The sequence below is a fragment of the Coregonus clupeaformis genome, chromosome 7 (assembly GCF_020615455.1).
Source record: "Coregonus clupeaformis isolate EN_2021a chromosome 7, ASM2061545v1, whole genome shotgun sequence".
Taxonomy (NCBI): domain Eukaryota; kingdom Metazoa; phylum Chordata; class Actinopteri; order Salmoniformes; family Salmonidae; genus Coregonus; species Coregonus clupeaformis.
Window position 1 is genome coordinate 34,618,713 of NC_059198.1, and position 21,181 is coordinate 34,639,893.

Here is a 21,181-nt window from a genome sequence, read left to right on the forward strand (position 1 = left end):
TGCTTCCTTTGTAGGATGATTGTGCATTTCTTCTTATTATTTTTATTTTTGAGAATTTCTTTCCCGATGAGCCTGTTTTTCTTTAGCTCTTCTCTAAAGATACAGTATATATTTAATCATCCTCTTTATCTTATTCATAAGGCTTTGGTCCACAAATGATATTTATTTAGTGTTAGTTCATTAGTATTAGTATAAAATATACAAATGTCTTAGTAATTCTGAGAGTAATCTATTCTCATAGGTTGTTTTAATAGGTAATGTGCTAATTAGTGTTAAAGACACATTCTGGACAATGTTAAGTGCACGGTAGCATTAGGTAACATACACAGTGATGAAACTAGTTTTGACAGATGGCGTGTGTCACGGTTTTGGCCGAGGCTGCTCCTCCTCCTTGCTCGGGCAGGCTTCGGCGGTCGTCGTCCCCGGAGTACTAGCTGCCACCGTTGTATGTTATCGATGTTTGTTTGGTTTTGTCTTCCTTGTTCACCTGTTTCCTGTTAGTGTTAATTATGTTCCCTATATGTGTCTCGTTTTGTTTGTAGTGAGTTGTGTGTAATTGTTCCGCCTGTCCGTAGGTGCTGGTATTTTGCTCTATTGTGTTTTAGAGTCCAGACGCACTTTTGCGTATTGCTTGTGCATTGGAGTGTTTTTGCGCACTGTTGCGTAATCGCTCGCCTCCTTGTTTGTTGAGGCCATTTTCTTTGTATTTCGTGTCCTCGAGTAAAGTCTGTTGGAAGTAGCTTCTGTGTCCTGCGCCTGACTCCTACACCACATCCACATCAGCCACTGACAGCGTTTGGCTTAACAGTCCACAGACTCATAACAAGAAAACAATTGCGACAGAGTTTGTTCACAGGAAAACTCTGTAGGGACACTAAATACACACATACTGTACAGTACCGTCAGAAAACACAATAATAATTCACAGCCAGCCACCTAGCCAGCCAGACAGACAAAGCTCCATGACTGTATGTAGCTACTATAAAACCAATGGGGTACTAAGAGTTATGAATTACATGTTTGCCCACAGTGTGCCAAAAATGTTCAACTATTTTCTGCTTCTCCTGTTTTACAGGGTCTCACTCTCAATTGGATGGTAAGTCCCATCCTTTTTCAATCAAATGTCCGTTCTTTTCCTAATTTAATGATATAACCATGCACCTATCCACTGACTAACTAGTGAGGTTTCAATCTCTTCACTTCCTGTGTGTGCTCTATTGTAATCCCTCGTCCATCTGTGTCTGTTAGTGTGTGGAATCTCTCCTCTCAACACTAGGATCGTGGGGGGTTAGGATGCTCCTCCAGGGAGTTGGCCATGGCAGGCCAGTCTGCAGAAATCTGGCAGACATTTTTGTGGGGGATCCCTTATCAACAAAGAGTGGGTGCTGACTGCTGCTCACTGCTTTCCCAGGTGAGGACCCATAAAAAACACAGGGCTCAAAAAAATCCGTATTGTAGTATTTCCACAAACTGTCACATAGTAATAATAATAATATGTATTTAGATTTTCATGTGATCACATAAAACCACTAAATTGTTTTTGGGACAGTAAAAATACTTTGTAAACAGACTTTCTTCTCCATGTTTTTCTTTACCCACCAAAATGAGATGTGGGAAGTAAAGGGAAGCAGTTCGTAAATACGATAATACTCAAATATTGCTGAGGTGGGTGCTACCGGCCCTTCAAACATTTAATACAATTCAAACTTGAAACTATTTTTCTCAGCACCAGTACATCAAATTTGGTGGTCTCCGTGGGTCGTCAGAGCCAGGAGGGCTCCAACTCCAATGAGGTGAGCCGGACAGTCACTCAGATCATCTGCCACCCCAACTACATTAGTAGTACCAGTGACAACGACATGTGTCTGCTGAAGCTCTCCTCCCCCGTGACTTTTACCAACCACATCCGGCCAGTCTGCCTGGCAGCACCAGGCAGCTCCTTCTATGCTGGCACTACTAGCTGGGGCACCGGCTGCGGCACCATCAGCAGTGGAGGTAAGCGCACAGATATACTGTAGCTTGCATTAAGTACTACGGATGATGGATCAGAATACTGATAGATCTTGTCTTGTGTATGTTGAGGAATACCTTTTTTTATGGGTTGAATGTCTCTCCTCAGTGTCCCTGCCCTCACCACAGACCCCACAGGAGTTGTATGTGCCATTAGTGGGGAACAGGCAGTGTAACTAACTAACTATAGAGTTGGCTCCATCACTGACAACATAATCTGTGCTGGTCTATCAGCAGGAGGAAAGGATTCCTGTCAGGAAAATCTCTTTGCTATCTTGTTTGTTTATTACAATGTGGGTTAACTACACATTCCTAATCTGTGTCTGGTTTCTCAGACCCAGATTATACTGTATCTAGCCTAGTCCTAGGTTAAAAAGCACTTTCAATAGAGATTCTCCATTAAAAGTGCTTTTTAGTCCAAGACTAGGCTTAATCTGTGTCTGAATAACCTACCCATTATGTTTCATAAGAAAATCTAATCTCAGTGCTTGTGACCACCACTACGACCACAACTGCCGCTACTTCCACCACTACCACCACAGCTACCCCTACCACACCGACTACCACCACAGCTTCCCCTGCGACCACCACTACAACCACAACTGCCCCTGTGACCACCACTACCACCAAAACTGCCCTTGAAACCACTCCTAAAGGTAATCGGATTTACCTTCCTCTGTGAAACAAACAAATTGGTGCCTCCTCTTAGAGCCACACCCAAACATGTCTGTTACTCCTGTTGTAGTTATAGACAACTTATCTATACCTCTCCATTTGACCACATCCAAACTTGAGTGTGTATCCCTCTCTTTACTACACTCAGCCAAAAGTCTCCCTCAGACAGTGTTACAGTCCTGACTTCTGTAGCTCTTCTCTCCCTGTTTCTGCAGCCGTGGTGTGTGGCAGTGTCTCTTTGAACTCCCTTACTGGTATGGACTCGGTGTCAATGGGCTCCTGGCCCCGGATAGCCAGTCTACAGACAAATGGAACACACGTCTGCGGGGGCACAACGGTATCAGAGGACTATGTCATGAGTGATGCTGGGTGCTTCTCCAGGTAACACACTCCACTTGTATGTAAACAGGGGTGAGTTGTTCAGATGCATATGGTCAGATCTCCATCGCTTGGTGCCTTGGTGTTCAAGTTGAACCAAGGAACTATTACATAGAAGCTAGGGCTGACCCCATTTAGTCGACTGGCCGATTGTTTGGTCGATAGGCTGTTGGTCGGCCGAGATTTTTTTAGTCAATAAATAAAAACATTTTATGGCACACGAGACACCCGTCTGATTCAAGCCTGTCTGAGTGGACTAATCCATTGCAGAGGCCACGGGGATGGCATACTAGTATCGCCAGTAGTACATTTACCGTTAATTACCATCATTTCTAATCTACAATGTTGGTTTGTTTACAGTCATTTCTGTTTATGCATTCAATATATTATTATTACAGTCTTACTGTTGTCATTGTAGAAGTGGACACGTTGTTTGCAGAGTACACAACCTAGGCTACACTTGTGAGAAAAAGGTTTTGGTTTATTTCATTCCATTTACGAGTTGTCAATTTATTCATTGACTTTTGTTTGGAGCGCTCCTGTCAATCTTGAGTAAGGACCTGATTACGCATAGATTTAGGCCTCAAACAGCAAGTAAACAAAGTCTGTTTTTACATCCATTGAGAATGACAATAGTTCCTCAACATAGCCTGAAAAATCTTTCCAGCTCTCTCCCTTTCGATAACCACTTAGCATGAAAGGGAAATAAAATGTCATTCTCTGATCCGATGGAATCATGAAAGGGAGAAAAATATGTTGTGCTCTGATCCGATGGAAACGTCATAAAAAAAGCCTACCTGATTACTTCTTATCCCTTGCACAAATAGCCTACATGTCTGTCAGGAGCTCACTGGCTCCGAGGGCCCAGAATATTTCATACAATGTTGCAAGTTTACTAGCACGAGCTTCAGGAGCTATGTTAATAGTTGATCATGTTTCAAGTTCCTTGCAGACAGGCCATGCTTAGCCAATGTGATTTATCAGGATATTTTCTACCTGCGGGCTGCAATGTTTTTATTTTTTGGCTTTATGTAGGCCATTTTTACATAATGGCAATATAAGTTACTTTTAAATTTGTATCGTTTTCATTTAGATTGAATTTTGATTAACCACATGACATTGATTTTGAGATATGAAGACTTTAATATAAATTAAATGAATCTGTTCATATGAAAACCATAACTGGCAGGCAGATCAGTAAAAATGATACGATAACTTGGCACTCCAAATGGAAAAGGTTGCCGACCGCTGTTTTTTTCTTCTGTTTAGGCTATATTGATCTCTGGCTCCCTCTTTAGTAATTTGTGTCTACATTTTTTATTGCAGTGCTTAAAACATCAGACAAACTCAGTAGCCTACATATAGGCCTAGTTGATTTTATTCAAACATAGGGTGTGTCTATATATGGAAAAATACACGTTTGAAAATTTCGACCAATCGATTGGTCGAAAGAACAAAAGATTCTCGGTCAACCAATATTTGTTTTTGTCGGGGACAGCCCTAATCTGGTGTGACCACCATTTGCCTCATGCTGCGCGACACATCTCCTTCGCATAGAGTTGATCGGGCTGTTGATTGTGGCCTGTGGAATGTTGTCCCACTCCTCTTCAATGGCTGTGTGAAGTTGCTGGATATTGTCTGGAGCTGGAACACGCTGTCGTACATGTTGATTCAGACAATCCAAAACATGCACTATGGGTGACATGTCAGGCCAGGGAAGAACTGGGAAATTCCAGGAATTGTGTACAGGTCCTTGCGACATGGGGCCCTGCATTATCATGCTGAAACATGACGTGATGGCGGCGGATGAATGGCACAACAATGGGCCTCAGGATCTTGTCACGGTATCTCGAATTGCCATATATCAAATGCAATTGTGTTCGTTGTCCGTAGCTTATGCCTGCCCATACCATAACCCCACCGCCACCATGGGGCACTCTGTTCACATTGTTGACATCAGCAAACCGCTCGCCCACACAACGCCATACACGTGGTCTGCAGTTGTGAGGCCGGTTGGACGTACTGCCAAATTCTCTAAAACGACGTTGGAGGCGGCTTATGGTAGAGAAATTAACATTTAATTATCTGGCAACAGCTCTGGTGGACATTCCTGCAGTCAGCATGCCAATTGCACGCTCCCTCAAAACTGGAGACATCTGTGGCATTGTGTTGTTTGACAAAACTGCATGTTAGTGGCCTTTTATTGTCCCCAGCACAAGGTGAACCTGTATAATGATCATGCTGTTTAATCAGCTTGCTGATATGCCACACCTGTCAGGTGGATGGATTATCTTGGCAAAGGAGAAATACTCATAAACAGGGATGTAAACAAAATTTGAGAGAAATAAGCTTTTTGTGCGTATGGACAATTTCTGGTATCTTTTATTTCAGCTCATGAAACATGGGACCAACAATTTACATGTTGCATTAACATTTTTGTTCAGTGTAGATGACATAGAGCCCCACAGTGGAGGTGTCATAATACCCATAAAACCTAGCGGTCAAACAGGGAAATTGTTCCAATCGTTTTTCTACCATTAATTTTTCCCAGGGGCGCAACATTCACTGGGGACCGCCATATAGTGGATTTTACATTTTTTTATTTAACCTTTATTTAACTAGGCAAGTCAGTTAAGAACAAACCCGGACGACGCTGGGCCAATTGTGCGCCGCCCTATGGGACTCCCAATCACGGCCGGTTGTGATACAGCCTGGAATCGAACCAGGGGGTCTGTAGTGACACCTCGAGCACTGAGATGCAGTGCCTTAGACCGGGAGCCCATTGCTTTGCAATGCTTGCAGTTAGCCACTGATTCCTTCCAAACCACTCATTGTTGAATTTGCGATTTCCAACTTGTTGTGTAATGTTTATGTCCAATGGCCGATATGCACAGATAGGTTTTATCTATCATTTCTCTTCATTATTTATCTTCATATGACAAGGATTGAAAAGGATTTGCCACATTCTGAAATTGCATTTTTGTCCCCCCCAGTTTTATCATTGGAATGTGAAACAAAACGAGGCAACGGTGTGCTTTAGGACCATGTGGACGCCTCCGAGCGGGTAGGCTGTTTGGCGTGTTTATCTGACTGGAAAATTAAATTAAAATAAAGAGTTATGTCCCACCCACTTCTAAAACCAAAGTTGCGCCCCTGATTTTTCCCATAGGGGATTTTAGAAACACTTAAAATAAGGGAAATTCCAGGAATTGTGTACAGGTCCTTGCGACATGGGTATTAGTGTAGGCTTACCCTGGCGTGACGTTTTTTATAACCATGTAAATCTCTCTCAGACAAGGTGACTTAGCAATATATTCGGCTCTATTTACTCTCAGATTTGAAAATGCTAATTAGTGTCAAAGTAGACTACAAATCCCTGCAAGTCATCTCTAGCTAAATAATAATAATAATATGCCATTTAGCAGACGCTTTTATCCAAAGCGACTTACAGTCATGCGTGCATACATTTTAGCTGACACCGTTGCTACCAGGTATTGTGTCAAATTAAAACTTGCACAAAACAGTTCACAGAATTGTCCATTTAAAGAAATGTAGCCAATTTATTAATTACTACATTTAGCTCACATTAGATAGTTAATCAAGAGATTCTTACCTTTGCCTCGATTCAGCAGTCTCGTTCAGATCATCATGGCATTTTGCTATATTTCCTATTCAAACTCATTTCATGTATGTTTTCATGGAAAACAAGAAGTGACCCCAAACTTTTGAACGGTAGTGTATATACTGTATCTAAGAAAGTAATGCTAAGTGTATGTTGTGTAGTAAGCTGTTAGTAGCCCATGTGCCTCACCCTAATAATCTGGTCCCTTTTCCCCTCATAATTTAGCCTACTGTTCTGACTTGGTGGTGCACATGTAGCCTATAGCCTGTTTTAGAGAAATTTCATCATTTTATATTTTAAGAGCTTTCATTGTCTGCTTATATGCCCCCTTTATTTAACCTACGGTTCTGACTTGGTGTACAGGGAGAATACTGTAAGAACGGCCCATGTTCTGAATTCTGTCGCTGTACATTTCAAAAGCGCTGAACAAATAGTTATATTGACTACGTCCGTCCTAGCTTGCTCATTAATGTCTTAATCGAAATTACGGATTGCCTCTTATCCACTCGTTGTCCCCTTATGCCATAGTTTGTACATCTCAATTGTCAGTAGAAACCACATTTGTTTAAGCAAGTCAGCCATATCAGCTATGTTTTTTTTTAAAGGCAGTAAATGAGGCTGAATGAACTGTTTCACTGCCAGACAAGGCTCCGCTGATAGCCAGATGAAGCGGTGGTAAGGATTCACTGCATGGTGCTGAAAAGAAAGCTCTGCTGTTGGGACAGCTTTATGTAGGCCCTAACAGTTTGTGGGCACCGTTTGTCACCGTTAAAGTGCAATTAATTATTGTTTAGTGTTCTGTTGTGTAGTGGCTTTTCTGGCATGCATCTAAAAAATGTGTGGGGACTTTGCCCCACCAAGATTTCAAAATCAAATCAAATCAAATTTTATTGGTCACATGCGCCGAATACAACAGGTGCAGACATTACAGTGAAATGCTTACTTACAGCCCTTAACCAACAGTGCATTTATTTTAAACAAAAAAAGTAAGAATAAAACAACAACAAAAAAAGTGTTGAGAAAAAAAAGAGCAGAAGTCAAATAAAGTGACAGTAGGGAGGCTATATATACAGTAAAATAAAGTGACAGTAGGGAGGCTATATATACAGGGGGTACCGTTGCAGAGTCAATGTGCGGGGGGCACCGGCTAGTTGAGGTAGTTGAGGTAATATGTACATGTGGGTAGAGTTAAAGTGACTATGCATAAATACTTAACAGAGTAGCAGCAGCGTAAAAAGGATGGGGTGGGGGGGCAGTGCAAATAGTCCGGGTAGCCATGATTAGCTGTTCAGGAGTCTTATGGCTTGGGGGTAGAAGCTGTTGAGAAGTCTTTTGGACCTAGACTTGGCACTCCGGTACCGCTTGCCGTGCGGTAGCAGAGAGAACAGTCTATGACTAGGGTGGCTGGAGTCTTTGACAATTTTGAGGGCCTTCCTCTGACACCGCCTGGTATAGAGGTCCTGGATGGCAGGGAGCTTTGCCCCAGTGATGTACTGGGCCGTACGCACTACCCTCTGTAGTGCCTTGCGGTCAGAGGCCAAGCAGTTGCCATACCAGGCGGTGATGCAACCAGTCAGGATGCTCTCGATGGTGCAGCTGTAGAATTTTTTGAGGATCTGAGGACCCATGCCAAATCTTTTTAGTCTCCTGAGGGGGAATAGGCTTTGTCGTGCCCTCTTCACGACTGTCTTGGTGTGTTTGGACCATGATAGTTCGTTGGTGATGTGGACACCAAGGAACTTCAAATCAAATCAAATCAAATTTTATTGGTCACATGCGCTGAATACAACAGGTGCAGACATTACAGTGAAATGCTTACTTACAGCCCTTAACCAACAGTGCATTTATTTTAAACAAAAAAGTAAGAGTAAAACAACAACAAAAAAGTGTTGAGAAAAAAAGAGCAGAAGTAAAAATAAAGTGACAGTAGGGAGGCTATATATACAATAGAATAAAGTGACAGTAGGGAGGCTATATATACAGGGGGTACCGTTGCATAGTCAATGTGCGGGGGCACCGGCTAGTTGAGGTAGTTGAGGTAATATGTACATGTGGGTAGAGTTAAAGTGACTATGCATAAATACTTAACAGAGTAGCAGCAGCGTAAAAGTATGGGGTGGGGGGCAGTGCAAATAGTCCGGGTAGCCATGATTAGCTGTTCAGGAGTCTTATGGCTTGGGGGTAGAAGCTGTTGAGAAGTCTTTTGGACCTAGACTTGGCACTCCGGTACCGCTTGCCGTGCGGTAGCAGAGAGAACAGTCTATGACTAGGGTGACTGGAGTATTTGACAATTTTGAGGGCCTTCCTCTGACACCGCCTGGTATAGAGGTCCTGGATGGCAGGGAGCTTTGCCCCTGTGATGTACTGGGCTGTACGCACTACCCTCTGTAGTGCCTTGCGGTCAGAGGCCAAGCAGTTGCCATACCAGGCGGTGATGCAACCAGTCAGGATGCTCTCGATGGTGCAGCTGTAGAATTTTTTGAGGATCTGAGGACCCATGCCAAATCTTTTTAGTCTCCTGAGGGGGAATAGGCTTTGTCGTGCCCTCTCCACGACTGTCTTGGTGTGTTTGGACCATGATAGTTCGTTGGTGATGTGGACACCAAGGAACTTGAAGCTCTCAACCTGTTCCACTACAGCCCCGTCGATGAGAATGGGGGCGTGCTCAGTCCTTTTTTTTTCCTGTAGTCCACAATCATCTCCTTTGTCTTGGTCACGTTGAGGGAGAGGTTGTTGTCCTGGCACCACACGGCCAGATCTCTGACCTCCTCCCTATAGGCTGTCTCATCGTTGTCGGTGATCAGGCCTACCACTGTTGTGTCGTCGGCAAACTTAATGATGGTGTTGGAGTCGTGCCTGGCCATGCAGTCATGGGTGAACAGAGAGTACAGGAGGGGACTGAGCACGCACCCCTGAGGGGCCCCGTGTTGAGGATCAGTGTGGCAGATGTGTTGTTACCTACCCTTACCACCTGGGGCGGCCCGTCAGGAAGTCCAGGATCCAGTTGCAGAGGGGAGGTGTTTAGTCCCAGGATCCTTAGCTTAGTGATGAGCTTTGAGGGCACTATGGTGTTGAATGCTGAGCTGTAGTCAATGAATAGCATTCTCACGTAGGTGTTCCTCTTGTCCAGGTGGGAAAGGGCAGTGTGGAGTGCGATAGAGATTGCATCATCTGTGGATCTGTTGGGGCGGTATGCAAATTGGAGTGGGTCTAGGGTTTCTGGGATTATGCTGTTGATGTGAGCCATGACCAGTCTTTCAAAGCACTTCATGGCTACAGACGTCAGTGCCACGGGTCGGTAGTCATTTAGGCAGGTTATCTTAGAGTTCTTGGGCACGGGGACTATGGTGGTCTGCTTGAAACATGTTGGTATTACAGACTCAGTCAGGGACATGTTGAAAATGTCAGTGAAGATACTTGCCAGTTGGTCAGCACATGCTCGGAGTACACGTCCTGGTAATCCGTCTGGCCCTGCGGCCTTGTGAATGTTGACCTGCTTAAAAGTCTTACTCACATCGGCTACGGAGAGCGTGATCACATAGTCGTCCGGAACAGCTGGTGCTCTCATGCATGCTTCAGTGTTGCTTGCCTCGAAGCGAGCATAGAAGTGGTTTAGCTCGTCTGGTAGGCTTGTGTCACTGGGCAGCTCGCGGCTGTGCTTCCCTTTGTAGTCTGTAATAGTTTTCAAGCCCTGCCACATCCGACGAGCGTCAGAGCCAGTGTAGTATGATTCAATCTTAGACCTGTATTGACTCTTTGCCTGTTTGATGGTTCGTCGGAGGTCATAGCGGGATTTCTTATAAGCGTCCGGGTTAGAGTCCCGTTCCTTGAAAGCGGCAGCTCTACCCTTTAGCTCAGTGCGGATGTTTCCTGTAATCCATGGCTTCTGGTTGGGGTATGTACGTACGATCCGAATGTTGGGAATGATGAGAAATGGAATATGGAAAATGAATGTATATTTTGTGATGTCATTAAAAATGGTATAAAGGCGTTATAATGAAAACATTGTAACTTGAAGAGCTTTTACACTGTGTCTATCAGGTTTACATCCTTTACGTTGTGTAGAAAATATCAAGGAGGAAGACATGTTTTCGTGAAGATAGGAATGTGATTTTAGCTTTCTAACAAGACCATAGTGATGATGATATTTTGCCTCGTAACTAGCCACGCCCGAGGGAGCTCAGAGAGCATGTCAGTATGACGGAAACACCCCTTTTTACCCGAGGGTATAAAAGATTGAGTTAAGAATTAACATACCAGACCAGACGGACTCAAGCTGCAGCTTAGGTCTCCATTGATTACGACCCAGAAAATCAACACGAGGTGAAGACGACAAAGTCGCCTCTCTAACAATCAACGGTACGGCTGACTAGCTGTTCTAAGTACTGTATCTAAGAAGGTGAATTTAAGTGGGACCATCCTGTTACTCTCTTCAAACCAACATCTGTTACACTGCTCTCATTACCCCACTGGGGATCATCGACACTGATTAGCTGTCCTCAGAAGACCACTTCCAGAATGAGTGAAAGTAAACAGACAACTAACAGTATGAAAAATGTATGCACTCACTAACTGTAAGTCGCTCTGGATAAGAGCGTCTGCTAAATGACTAAAATGTAAAAAAATAAAATAAATAAGAAGGACATTGTGACCTCTTGTGGACAATCAGAGCCTTACACCTGAGAATGAAGGAGAAGGCCCAATCGAACCCTTTCCACAAAGGCATGGGTCCAACAGAGATACACCAGGAAGACCTTCAACAAGTAAATACATGCATTACTTCTTACCCAAAAGGTCTGGCAGTTCAAATCAAATTGTATTTGTCACATGTGCCGAATACAACAGGTGTAGACCTTACAGTGAAATGCTTACTTACAAGCCCTTAACCAACAATGCAGTTTTAAGAAAGAACCATTATGAAAATTAACCAATATATGATTCCTGACCGGACTGATTCTCAATCTTATTGAGGTCATCCTGTACATTTTCCCATGTCAGTCCTGTGATCCAAGATACCGCACTGCCTTCTCCACTATGATCTGTATCTTCTTAGTCTTCGATTGTAATTTTTCTGTGCAAATGAGTGCTGTTGTCACAAATGTAACAACCTTCGTCATGTCTACTACCATTCTTGTGTTCTCCCCAATTCTGCTCCCTACATCATGCCCAACCTGCATCACGATCTGTCCTAGAATACCTGTTCTTCTAGGTGCCCCGATTGTTTCTGCGTGAACTACCTTCACTGCTTCTGCATACAAGATTTTTCCCCACAGTTACAGCACTTTAACTGGACCCCTTCTCCACATTCCCCATCTGCATGGTTCTCCCCCAGACTTCGCACATCTCCCTTTGCCTTTACACACCGCCACCACATGCCCAAACCTTTGACAGTTATACCAACGCAACGGTTTTGGAACATACAGTGCCTTCGGAAAGTATTCAGACCCCTTGACTTTTTCCACATTTTGTTACGTTACAGCCTTATTCTAAAATTGATTAAATTGTTCCCCCCCCCCCCTCAATCTACACACAATACCCCATAATGACAAAGCAAAAACAGGTTTTTAGACATTTTTGCTACTTTACAAAAACAAAACCTACTGAAATATCACATTTACATAAGTATTCAGACCCTTTATTCTATACTTTGTTGAAACACCTTTGGCAGCGTTTACAGCCTCGAGTCTTCTTGGGTATGACGCTACAAGCTTGGCACACCTGTATTTGGGGAGTTTCTCCTATTCTACTCTGCAGATCCACTCAAGCTCTGTCAGGTTGGATGGGGAGCATCGCTGCACAGCTATTTTCAGGTCTCTCCAGAGATGTTTGATCGGGTTCAAGTCCGGGCTCTGGCTGGACCACTCAAGGACATTCAGACTTGTCCCGAAGCCACTTCTGCGTTGTCTTGGCTGTGTGCTTAGGGTCGTTGTCCTGTTGGAAGGTGAATCTTCGCCCCAGTCTGACATCCTGAGCGTTCTGGAGCAGGTTTTCATCAAGGATCTCTCTGTACTTTGCTCCGTTCATCTTTCCCTCTATCCTGACTAGTCTCCCAGTCACTGCCGCTGAAAAACATCCCCACAGCATGATGCTGCCACCATCATACTTCACCGTAGGGATGGTGCCAGGTTTCAATCTTGGTTTCATCAGACCAGAGAATCTTGTTTCTCATGGTCTGAGAGTCCTTTAGGTGCCTTTTGGCAAACTCCAAGCGGGCTGTCATGTGCATTTTACTGAGGAGTGGCTTCCGTCTGGCCACTCTACCATAAAGGCCTGATTGGTGGAGTGCTGCAGAGATGGTGGTCCTTCTGGAAGGTTCTCCCATCTCCACAGAGGAACTCTGGAGCTCTGTCATAGTGACCATCGGGTTCTTGGTCACCTCCCTGACCAAGGCCCTTCTCCACCGATTGCTCAGTTTGGCCGGGTGGCCAGCTCTAGGAAGAGTCTTGGTGGGTCCAAACTTCTTCCATTTAAGAATGGTGGAGGCCACTGTGTTCTTGGGGACCTTCAATGCTGCAGAAATGTGTTGGTATCCTTCCCCAGATCTGTGCCTCAACACAATCCTGTCTCGGAACTCTACGGACAATTCATTCGACCTCATGGCTTGGTTCTTGCTCTGACGTGCACTGTCAACTGTGGGACCTTAGACAGGTGTGTGCCCTTCCAAATCATGTCCAATCAATTGAATTTACCACAGGTGGACTCCAATCAAGTTGTAGAAACATCTCAATGATGATCAATGGAAACAGGATGCACCTGAGCTCAATTTCGAGTCTCATAGCAAAGGGTCTGAATACTTATGTAAATAAGGTATTTCTGTCTTCTATTTTTACGAAATGTGCAGAAATATTCTAAAAACCAGTTTTCGCTTTGTCATTATGGGGTATCGTGTGTAGATTGGTGAGGGAAAAAATTATTGAATTCATTTTATAACATAGCTGTAAAGTAACAAAATGTGGACAAAGGGAAGAGGTCTGAATACTTTCCGAATGCACTGTATGCTCGCACATAGTAACTCATATACCCAATCCTAACTTTTCTGGCAGTACCAGATCATCAAAGTTTAGTAGCACTGACAAGCTATCCACCTTCTCCCCATCTGGTGTCATCTGGAGGCGCTTTGCCTCAATAAGAGAGCCTCCCTTCAAGTGGTCCTTTATTTCTTTCATGTTAACAATTTTTGGAACTCCTGTAATAACTCCCTTCACCCACTGCTGTCAAGTTTGATCCAGCAGGCTACTATCAACCACACGTTTATATACCTACTTGAGTTTGAGCGCCTTCTCATACTGTTTAGCATTGAAACACACCAACACCAAACTTCCATCACAAAGAACTTTAGCAGACACAACCACTCCTACTTTACTCTCCAAATCTGCGTTCGGACTCACCGCCGTGACTCCACCTTGTTCCTTAATTTTCACCAACACCTTGAACTCCACTTCTCTCAGTACAACACTGTGAACCGAACCTCGCTCATCATTACTCTAATCTGACAAGACCTGCAAAATGATATCTTGATAGAAAAACTGAAACTTGACTACGCTTGTGTCAGGTTGTTCTTAGCTACAAACGCACCACTGCAGTTATTCTGCAATTACTGCGTACAAAATACCACAGTCAACTGCAGTTACTGCACTTTTACTGCAGCTTCAAAACTTCTATCTTTTTTATAAGGGTATAAATTAATAACTGCTGACACTGATAAAATATAAACACTACCATGCAAATATCTGTAAAAGAACATGCTATCCCAAAAGAAAGGCGTTTTAGCTTAACCATGGGTGTTACTCAATATGCATACTACCATGCTCCACACTCATGCTCCGAGTGCACTCAAAATATGTACAAACGGAGTAAGCGTTTGAGAAGTGCCCTCCGTGCTCTAATTTGCATACTTTCATTTGGACTCGTAATCTGATCCCCCGTGCTCCAATTTGCGTGATCGGAGCACGGTAGCACAGATAGAACAATGAGGGGGTTAGTTTTAAAAAAAATTGTACGGTAGTATGCATTTTGAGAAACACCCCATGTGTTTCAGGTACCAGTACAGTTTGTCCCTCCCAAGGAGCCGTCTGTTTCTATGGCAACTTCAACAGTTTACAAACTTGACTAGCCAGCTGTTCGACTTTGATAGCTAGCTAGCTAGTTACCAAAATTATACGATGTGTGAAATCGCTTAAGATACGTTACTAGCTTGGGTTCCTTTCTTTGCTAGCTAGATAACGTTAACACGATTGTATGCCAGCCATGTCCAATCCTGATTTAATTAACGCGTTAGCTAGCTAGTTAGATACAGTACGTTAGCTTGGTACAGTTAACGTGGCCTCTTTTCTGCTGGTTTCATCCACCAAACAGCCGACACAAATGAGAGTCCCTTAAACGCTCCAGGAGCAGGAAGGAGAAAATAGTGGAAGTGATGATGGTATGTATGTTTTACAGACGACTGTCGTTTTAGCTAGTTACCATATTATGGAACGCTGTTTGGGTGTTTGCTTTGCGTGATAAAAATACACACCTCAAATAAAAACTATTTTACGCATGAAATAACACTATTTGACACGTCAAATAAGCTTGTTGACCAATCAGGACCTGAATATGACTGCACATCACATAATAATTTAACACGTTCATAAAATGTTTACGTAGTTATTAAACATTGCTTACACTATCACTAGTATGTCATATGTTATAGCGATTCACCTATACGTAATATGATGCTGGTAAAGTTATCTCCTGCACCTGCCGCACGAGGCAGACACACTTCCCCAAGCTCTGGGACAGTGCTGGTCAGAAAAAAGCTAGCTAGGTGTTGGATGCAAACAATTTGTTTCCCTCAAAAACATAGCAACACGACCATCTGTTTCAGTAGCTATAGCTAGCTAACTATCTAGCTAGGTTTTATCATCTAAAATACCCCAAATTTATAAGACAGTTTTCGTATTTGGTTGATGATGGTCGGACTCGGTCCGGTCAAGCCACACTAGCCATGCTTATAACGTTAGCTTGAGGTAACAGTAGCTGGCTAGCTTGTTTAGTTCGTTATCTAGCTACAGTGAGGGAAAAAGGTATTTGATCCCCTGCTGATTTTGTACGTTTGCCCACTGACAAAGACATGATCAGTCTATAATTTTAATGGTAGGTTTATTTGAACAGTGAGAGACAGAATAACAACAAAAAAAAATCCAGAAAAACGCATGCCAAAAATGTTATAAATTGATTTGAATTTAATGAGGGAAATAAGTATTTGACCCCTCTGCAAAACATGACTAAGTACTTGGTGGCAAAACCCTTGTTGGCAATCACAGAGGTCAGACGTTTCTTGTAGTTGGCCACCAGGTTTGCACACATCTCAGGAGGGATTTTGTCCCACTCCTCTTTGCAGATCTTCTCCAAGTCATTAAGGTTTCGAGCCTGACGTTTGGCAACTCAAACCTTCAGCTCCCCTGCACAGATTTTCTATGGGATTAAGGTCTGGAGACTGGCTAGGCCACTCCAGGACCTTAATGTGCTTCTTCTTGAGCCACTCCTTTGTTGCCTTGGCCGTGTGTTTTGGGTCATTGTCATGCTGGAATCCCATCCATTACCCATTTTCAATGCCCTGGCTGAGGGGAGGAGGTTCTCACCCAAGATTTGACGATACATGGCCCCGTCCATCGTCCCTTTGATGCGGTGAAGTTGTCCTGTCCCCTTAGCAGAAAAACACCCCCAAAGCATAATGTTTCCACCTCCATGTTTGACGGTGGGGATGGTGTTCTTGGGGTCATAGGCAGCATTCCTCCTCCTCCAAACACGGCGAGTTGAGTTGATGCCAAAGAGCTCGATTTTGGTCTCATCTGACCACAACACTTTCACCCAGTTCTCCTATGAATCATTCAGATGTTCATTGGCAAACTTCAGACGGGCCTGTATACAGTGGGGGAAAAAAGTATTTAGTCAGCCACCAATTGTGCATGTTCTCCCACTTAAAAAGATGAGAGAGGCCTGTAATTTTCATCATAGGTACACGTCAACTATGACAGACAAATTGAGAAAAACAAATCCAGAAAATCACATTGTAGGATTTTTAATGAATTAGCAAATTATGGTGGAAAATAAGTATTTGGTCACCTACAAACAAGCAAGATTTCTGGCTCTCACAGACCTGTAACTTCTTCTTTAAGAGGCTCCTCTGTCCTCCACTCGTTACCTGTATTAATGGCACCTGTTTGAACTTGTTATCAGTATAAAAGACACCTGTCCACAACCTCAAACAGTCACACTCCAAACTCCACTATGGCCAAGACCAAAGAGCTGTCAAAGGACACCAGAAACAAAATTGTAGACCTGCACCAGGCTGGGAAGACTGAATCTGCAATAGGTAAGCAGCTTGGTTTGAAGAAATCAACTGTGGGAGCAATTATTTGGAAATGGAAGACATACAAGACCACTGATAATCTCCCTCGATCTGGGGCTCCACGCAAGATCTCACCCCGTGGGGTCAAAATGATCACAAGAACGGTGAGCAAAAATCCCAGAACCACACGGGGGGACCTAGTGAATGACCTGCAGAGAGCTGGGACCAAAGTAACAAAGCCTACCATCAGTAACACACTACGCCGCCAGGGACTCAAATCCTGCAGTGCAAGACGTGTCCCCCTGCTTAAGCCAGTACATGTCCAGGCCCGTCTGAAGTTTGCTACAGTGCATTTGGATGATCCAGAAAAGGATTGGGAGAATGTCATATGGTCAGATGAAACCAAAATATAACTTTTTGGTAAAAACTCAACTCGTCGTGTTTGGAGGACAAAGAATGCTGAGTTGCATCCAAAGAACACCATACCTAATGTGAAGCATGGGGGTGGAAACATCATGCTTTGGGGCTGTTTTTCTGCAAAGGGACCAGGACGACTGATCAGTGTAAAGGAAAGAATGAATGGGGCCATGTATCGTGAGATTTTGAGTGAAAACCTCCTTTCATCAGCAAGGGCATTGAAGATGAAACGTGGCTGGGTCTTTCAGCATGACAATGATCGCAAACACACCGCCCGGGCAACGAAGGAGTGGCTTCGTAAGAAGCATTTCAAGGTCCTGGAGTGGCCTAGACAGTCTCCAGATTTCAACCCCATAGAAAATCTTTGGAGGGAGTTGAAAGTCCGTGTTGCCCAGCGACAGCCCCAAAACATCACTGCTCTAGAGGAGATCTGCATGGAGGAATGGGCCAAAATACCAGCAACAGTGTGTGAAAACCTTGTGAAGACTTACAGAAAACGTTTGACCTGTGTCATTGCCAACAAAGGGTATATAACAAAGTATTGAGAAACGTTTGTTATTGACCAAATACTTATTTTCCACCATAATTTGCAAATAAATTCATTAAAAATCCTACAATGTGATTTTCTGGATTTTTCCCCTCATTTTGTCTGTCATAGTTGACGTGTACCTATGATGAAAATTACAGGCCTCTCTCATATTTTTAAGTGGGAGAACTTGCACAATTGGTGGCTGACTAAATACTTTTTTTCCCCACTGTATGTGCTTTCTTGAGCAGGGGGACCTTGCGGGCGCTGCAGGATTTCAGTCCTTCACGGCGTAGTGTGTTACCAATTGTTTTCTTGGTGACTATGGTCCCAGCTGCCTTGAGATCATTGACAAGATCCTCCCATGTAGTTCTGGGCTGATTCCTCACCATTCTCATGATCATTGCAACTCCACGAGGTGAGATCTTGCATGGAGCCCCAGGCCGAGGGAGATTGACAGTTCTTATGTGTTTCTTCCATTTGCGAATAATCGCACCAACTGTTGTCACCTTCTCACCAAGCTGCTTGGCGATGGTCTTGTAGCCCATTCCAGCCTTGTGTAGGTCTACAATCTTGTCCCTGACATCCTTGGAGAGCTCTTTGGTCTTGGCCATGGTGGAGAGTTTGGAATCTGATTGATTGATTGCTTATGTGGACAGGTGTCTTTTATACAGGTAACAAGCTGAGATTAGGAGCACTCCCTTTAAGAGTGTGCTCCTAATCTCAGCTCGTTACCTGTATAAAAGACACCTGGGAGCCAGAAATCTTTCTGATTGAGAGGGGGTCAAATACTTATTTCCCTCATTAAAATGCAAATCAATTTATAACATTTTTGACATGCGTTTTTCTGGATTCTTTTGTTGTTATTCTGTCTCTCACTGTTCAAATAAACCTACCATTGAAATTATAGACTGATCATTTCTTTGTCAGTGGGCAAACGTACAAAATCAACAGGGGATCAAATACTTTTTTCCCTCACTGTAGCTAGTTATTTTCATGAACTGAAGGTCGATTTCAATAGGAGAACAACAAGTGGCTGCCTAGCTAATACTTAGTCACATGGATTCCCAAATCATTGATAAGAATATTGAAAATGATTGCAGTTACTGGTTGCATTGGTGCTAGCTAGGTATCCCAGAAGTTGCTAAAACATTTATATCAAAGATATTTGTGAGTTTCATACTGCAAACCGAAGTCAACATAGTAGGGAAACGGCCTACCTCCAGTTTACAAACTGTCATCAATGTTGACAAAATGCTTGATTATATTTCTGTATTTTGACTAGGACACAGATAGAACAATACAAATATTGGGCTAGGATGAATCAGGTGCAACTGCTTGGGATACGGCAGGCAGCAGTAGCAGAATCAGGATCACCATCCTTTCTCCCCTGCCTCTGTGATGGTTGCATGTAGGGGAGAATGTTGGACTACCGAGCTAACATTTTTGATCCTGCTCGTTTGATCCTGATCTTAATTCAAATGCTCACACAGACGTTTTTCAATTCGGTTGAACAAGATGGGTTGGTTGTTCAGCAACAGAAACGATGCGCGTGCAACCATGGGGCAAAACAGATGAGGTTGGCTTAGATGGTTGACAACGTGTAAGCTATATTTCGTCACCAATGTTTATTGAAAACATAAATACATGTGCACAATGACCATTTGTTGTCTCTTACATTGTTAAAGTTGTTGGTTAGCTAGCTAGCGAATTTTAGCCATATTAGCATTAACATTAAATCAGTCAAAATACCTCAAAACAAGACATGGTATCAACAACAAGCTGAAATTAGCCACACGATTCCCCACGTGGCAGTTTCTTGTCATTCTTGCTAGCAATCTGGCCATCCAGAATCACAACAACAGGCTGACTTCTGCCCAATGGATGCGCACATCATTTTTGTGACGTTGTCAGCCAACCCATCTATTACCAACGCAGCATTATAAACACATTGTGGCCGGTGTGTGTGCTTGTTAGCAGATGTAATATATATGTTTTACATTATTAGCTAGGCATAGCTATCTAGCTAACGTAACAACGAACTAATGTAGAGTGTGCATGGTATTCATATTAGTATAATCCTGAACATCTCCTGCACACAGTAAACTTGTTTCTATCATTTTTCAGGTGTTGCCTGTGTGGGGCCTCACACTCCCTCTTCCCGCTGTACTGATGATTGTTGTTGGTCTTTACATTATTTTCCTTGCAATGGCGTTATGGTTCCGCCAATGCCTCAAGGTACAGCATTTACTTCCCTATCCCTATATGCTGTTGTCCAGTTGAGAGACAGTATGCTGTTGTGCACAGATACCTTGCAAATGTTGCAAAAAAAAAGAGTGCAGTTCAACAAAGCCAGGAAGATGAACCTTGCTGAATCAAATATATTTTTTAAATACTTAAAGTGAGAGGCACTGATGCTGCAGATAGGTTTGGCTGACGTTGCCTTTTTTAATGTTGGCCCCAAAATGTATTGACCTAGCAAACTGTCTCCACCATAAGCTCCAGCAGCAAATGGAGATATGGTTTGACTGGTGTGAGTGATGTTAATTCATTCATGGCCTCTTGCCCTACAGGAGCAGTGTTGTCCTGAGTGTGGTGACTGCTGTCCAAATATCGCCCCATTCGATTACTGTTTAGCATGTGCAGAGTCGTGCAACTGTCGCATGCCATCACTGCGCTCGTGCCTTGACCAGACCTGCCCCTCAACCTGCCCCGCTCTTCCTAATGTGAGTAAAACCCCTGAGTGTGTGACTGATCAGGGTTTGAATCACTTGTTCTTACCCTCTGCTTTGTTTCCCCAAAGTGTAACATGTGGGACTGTGCTTGCACCTGCCAACCCCCAGAATGTGAGTCCTTCAACTGCCTCTGCTTCGAGATCAAATTTAGATAGAGGGAGAAACGGAGGAGCGGTAGGATTGAATGATGAATCCTAACTCAAGACGCACAGCATGTTTGCATATTCACACCTTGATGTTAATGGACAATTTGTGCAAAAGTAAGGAGTTATGCGTTCATCCCTAGATAAATGGAAAGGGAAGACAGGGTGGGTTACTGTATTTATGTACCAATATGAAAATACAATCTGAATCCTTTTAACACACATCCTTAAAGTCAAAGGCTACAACCAGTTTATGGATGGTTGTGACATATGTGTCCAAGAGAGAACAACATTATTAGAGTGCTATTACAATATAGGGCATCTACTTTCATTACAGCACAA

At 43.4% G+C, this 21,181-nt stretch overlaps 1 protein-coding gene across 2 annotated transcripts; it reads left to right on the forward strand.

Annotated features, from left to right (window-relative positions):
* The first annotated feature begins 352 nt into the window (after positions 1-352).
* On the forward strand, positions 353-20,626 carry LOC123481351 (integumentary mucin C.1-like). Of its 2 annotated transcripts, XM_045221373.1 has the most exons (8): positions 353-445; positions 1,076-1,096; positions 1,249-1,411; positions 1,727-1,995; positions 2,481-2,666; positions 2,901-3,066; positions 20,089-20,199; positions 20,535-20,626. In XM_045221373.1, exons 4-7 carry the CDS (start codon positions 1,860-1,862, stop codon positions 20,132-20,134), a joined length of 534 nt encoding a protein of 177 aa, XP_045077308.1. In that variant the 5' UTR covers positions 353-445; positions 1,076-1,096; positions 1,249-1,411; positions 1,727-1,859; the 3' UTR covers positions 20,135-20,199; positions 20,535-20,626. The 2 variants fall into 2 exon arrangements, with proteins under 2 accessions (XP_045077308.1, XP_045077309.1); XM_045221374.1 differs by having other exon boundaries at positions 441-1,096.
* The last annotated feature ends 555 nt before the right edge of the window (positions 20,627-21,181 follow it).

Excerpts from the sequence above, each read along its gene's own strand:
- LOC123481351 (XM_045221373.1), top strand. The coding sequence starts at position 1,860 with ATGTGTCTGCTGAAGCTCTCCTCCCCCGTGACTTTTACCAACCACATC. Across the intron at positions 2,667-2,900 it reads CCTTGAAACCACTCCTAAAG|CCGTGGTGTGTGGCAGTGTC; the intron begins GTAATCGGATTT and ends CTGTTTCTGCAG. Across the intron at positions 3,067-20,088 it reads GATGCTGGGTGCTTCTCCAG|GTGTTGCCTGTGTGGGGCCT; the intron begins GTAACACACTCC and ends ATCATTTTTCAG.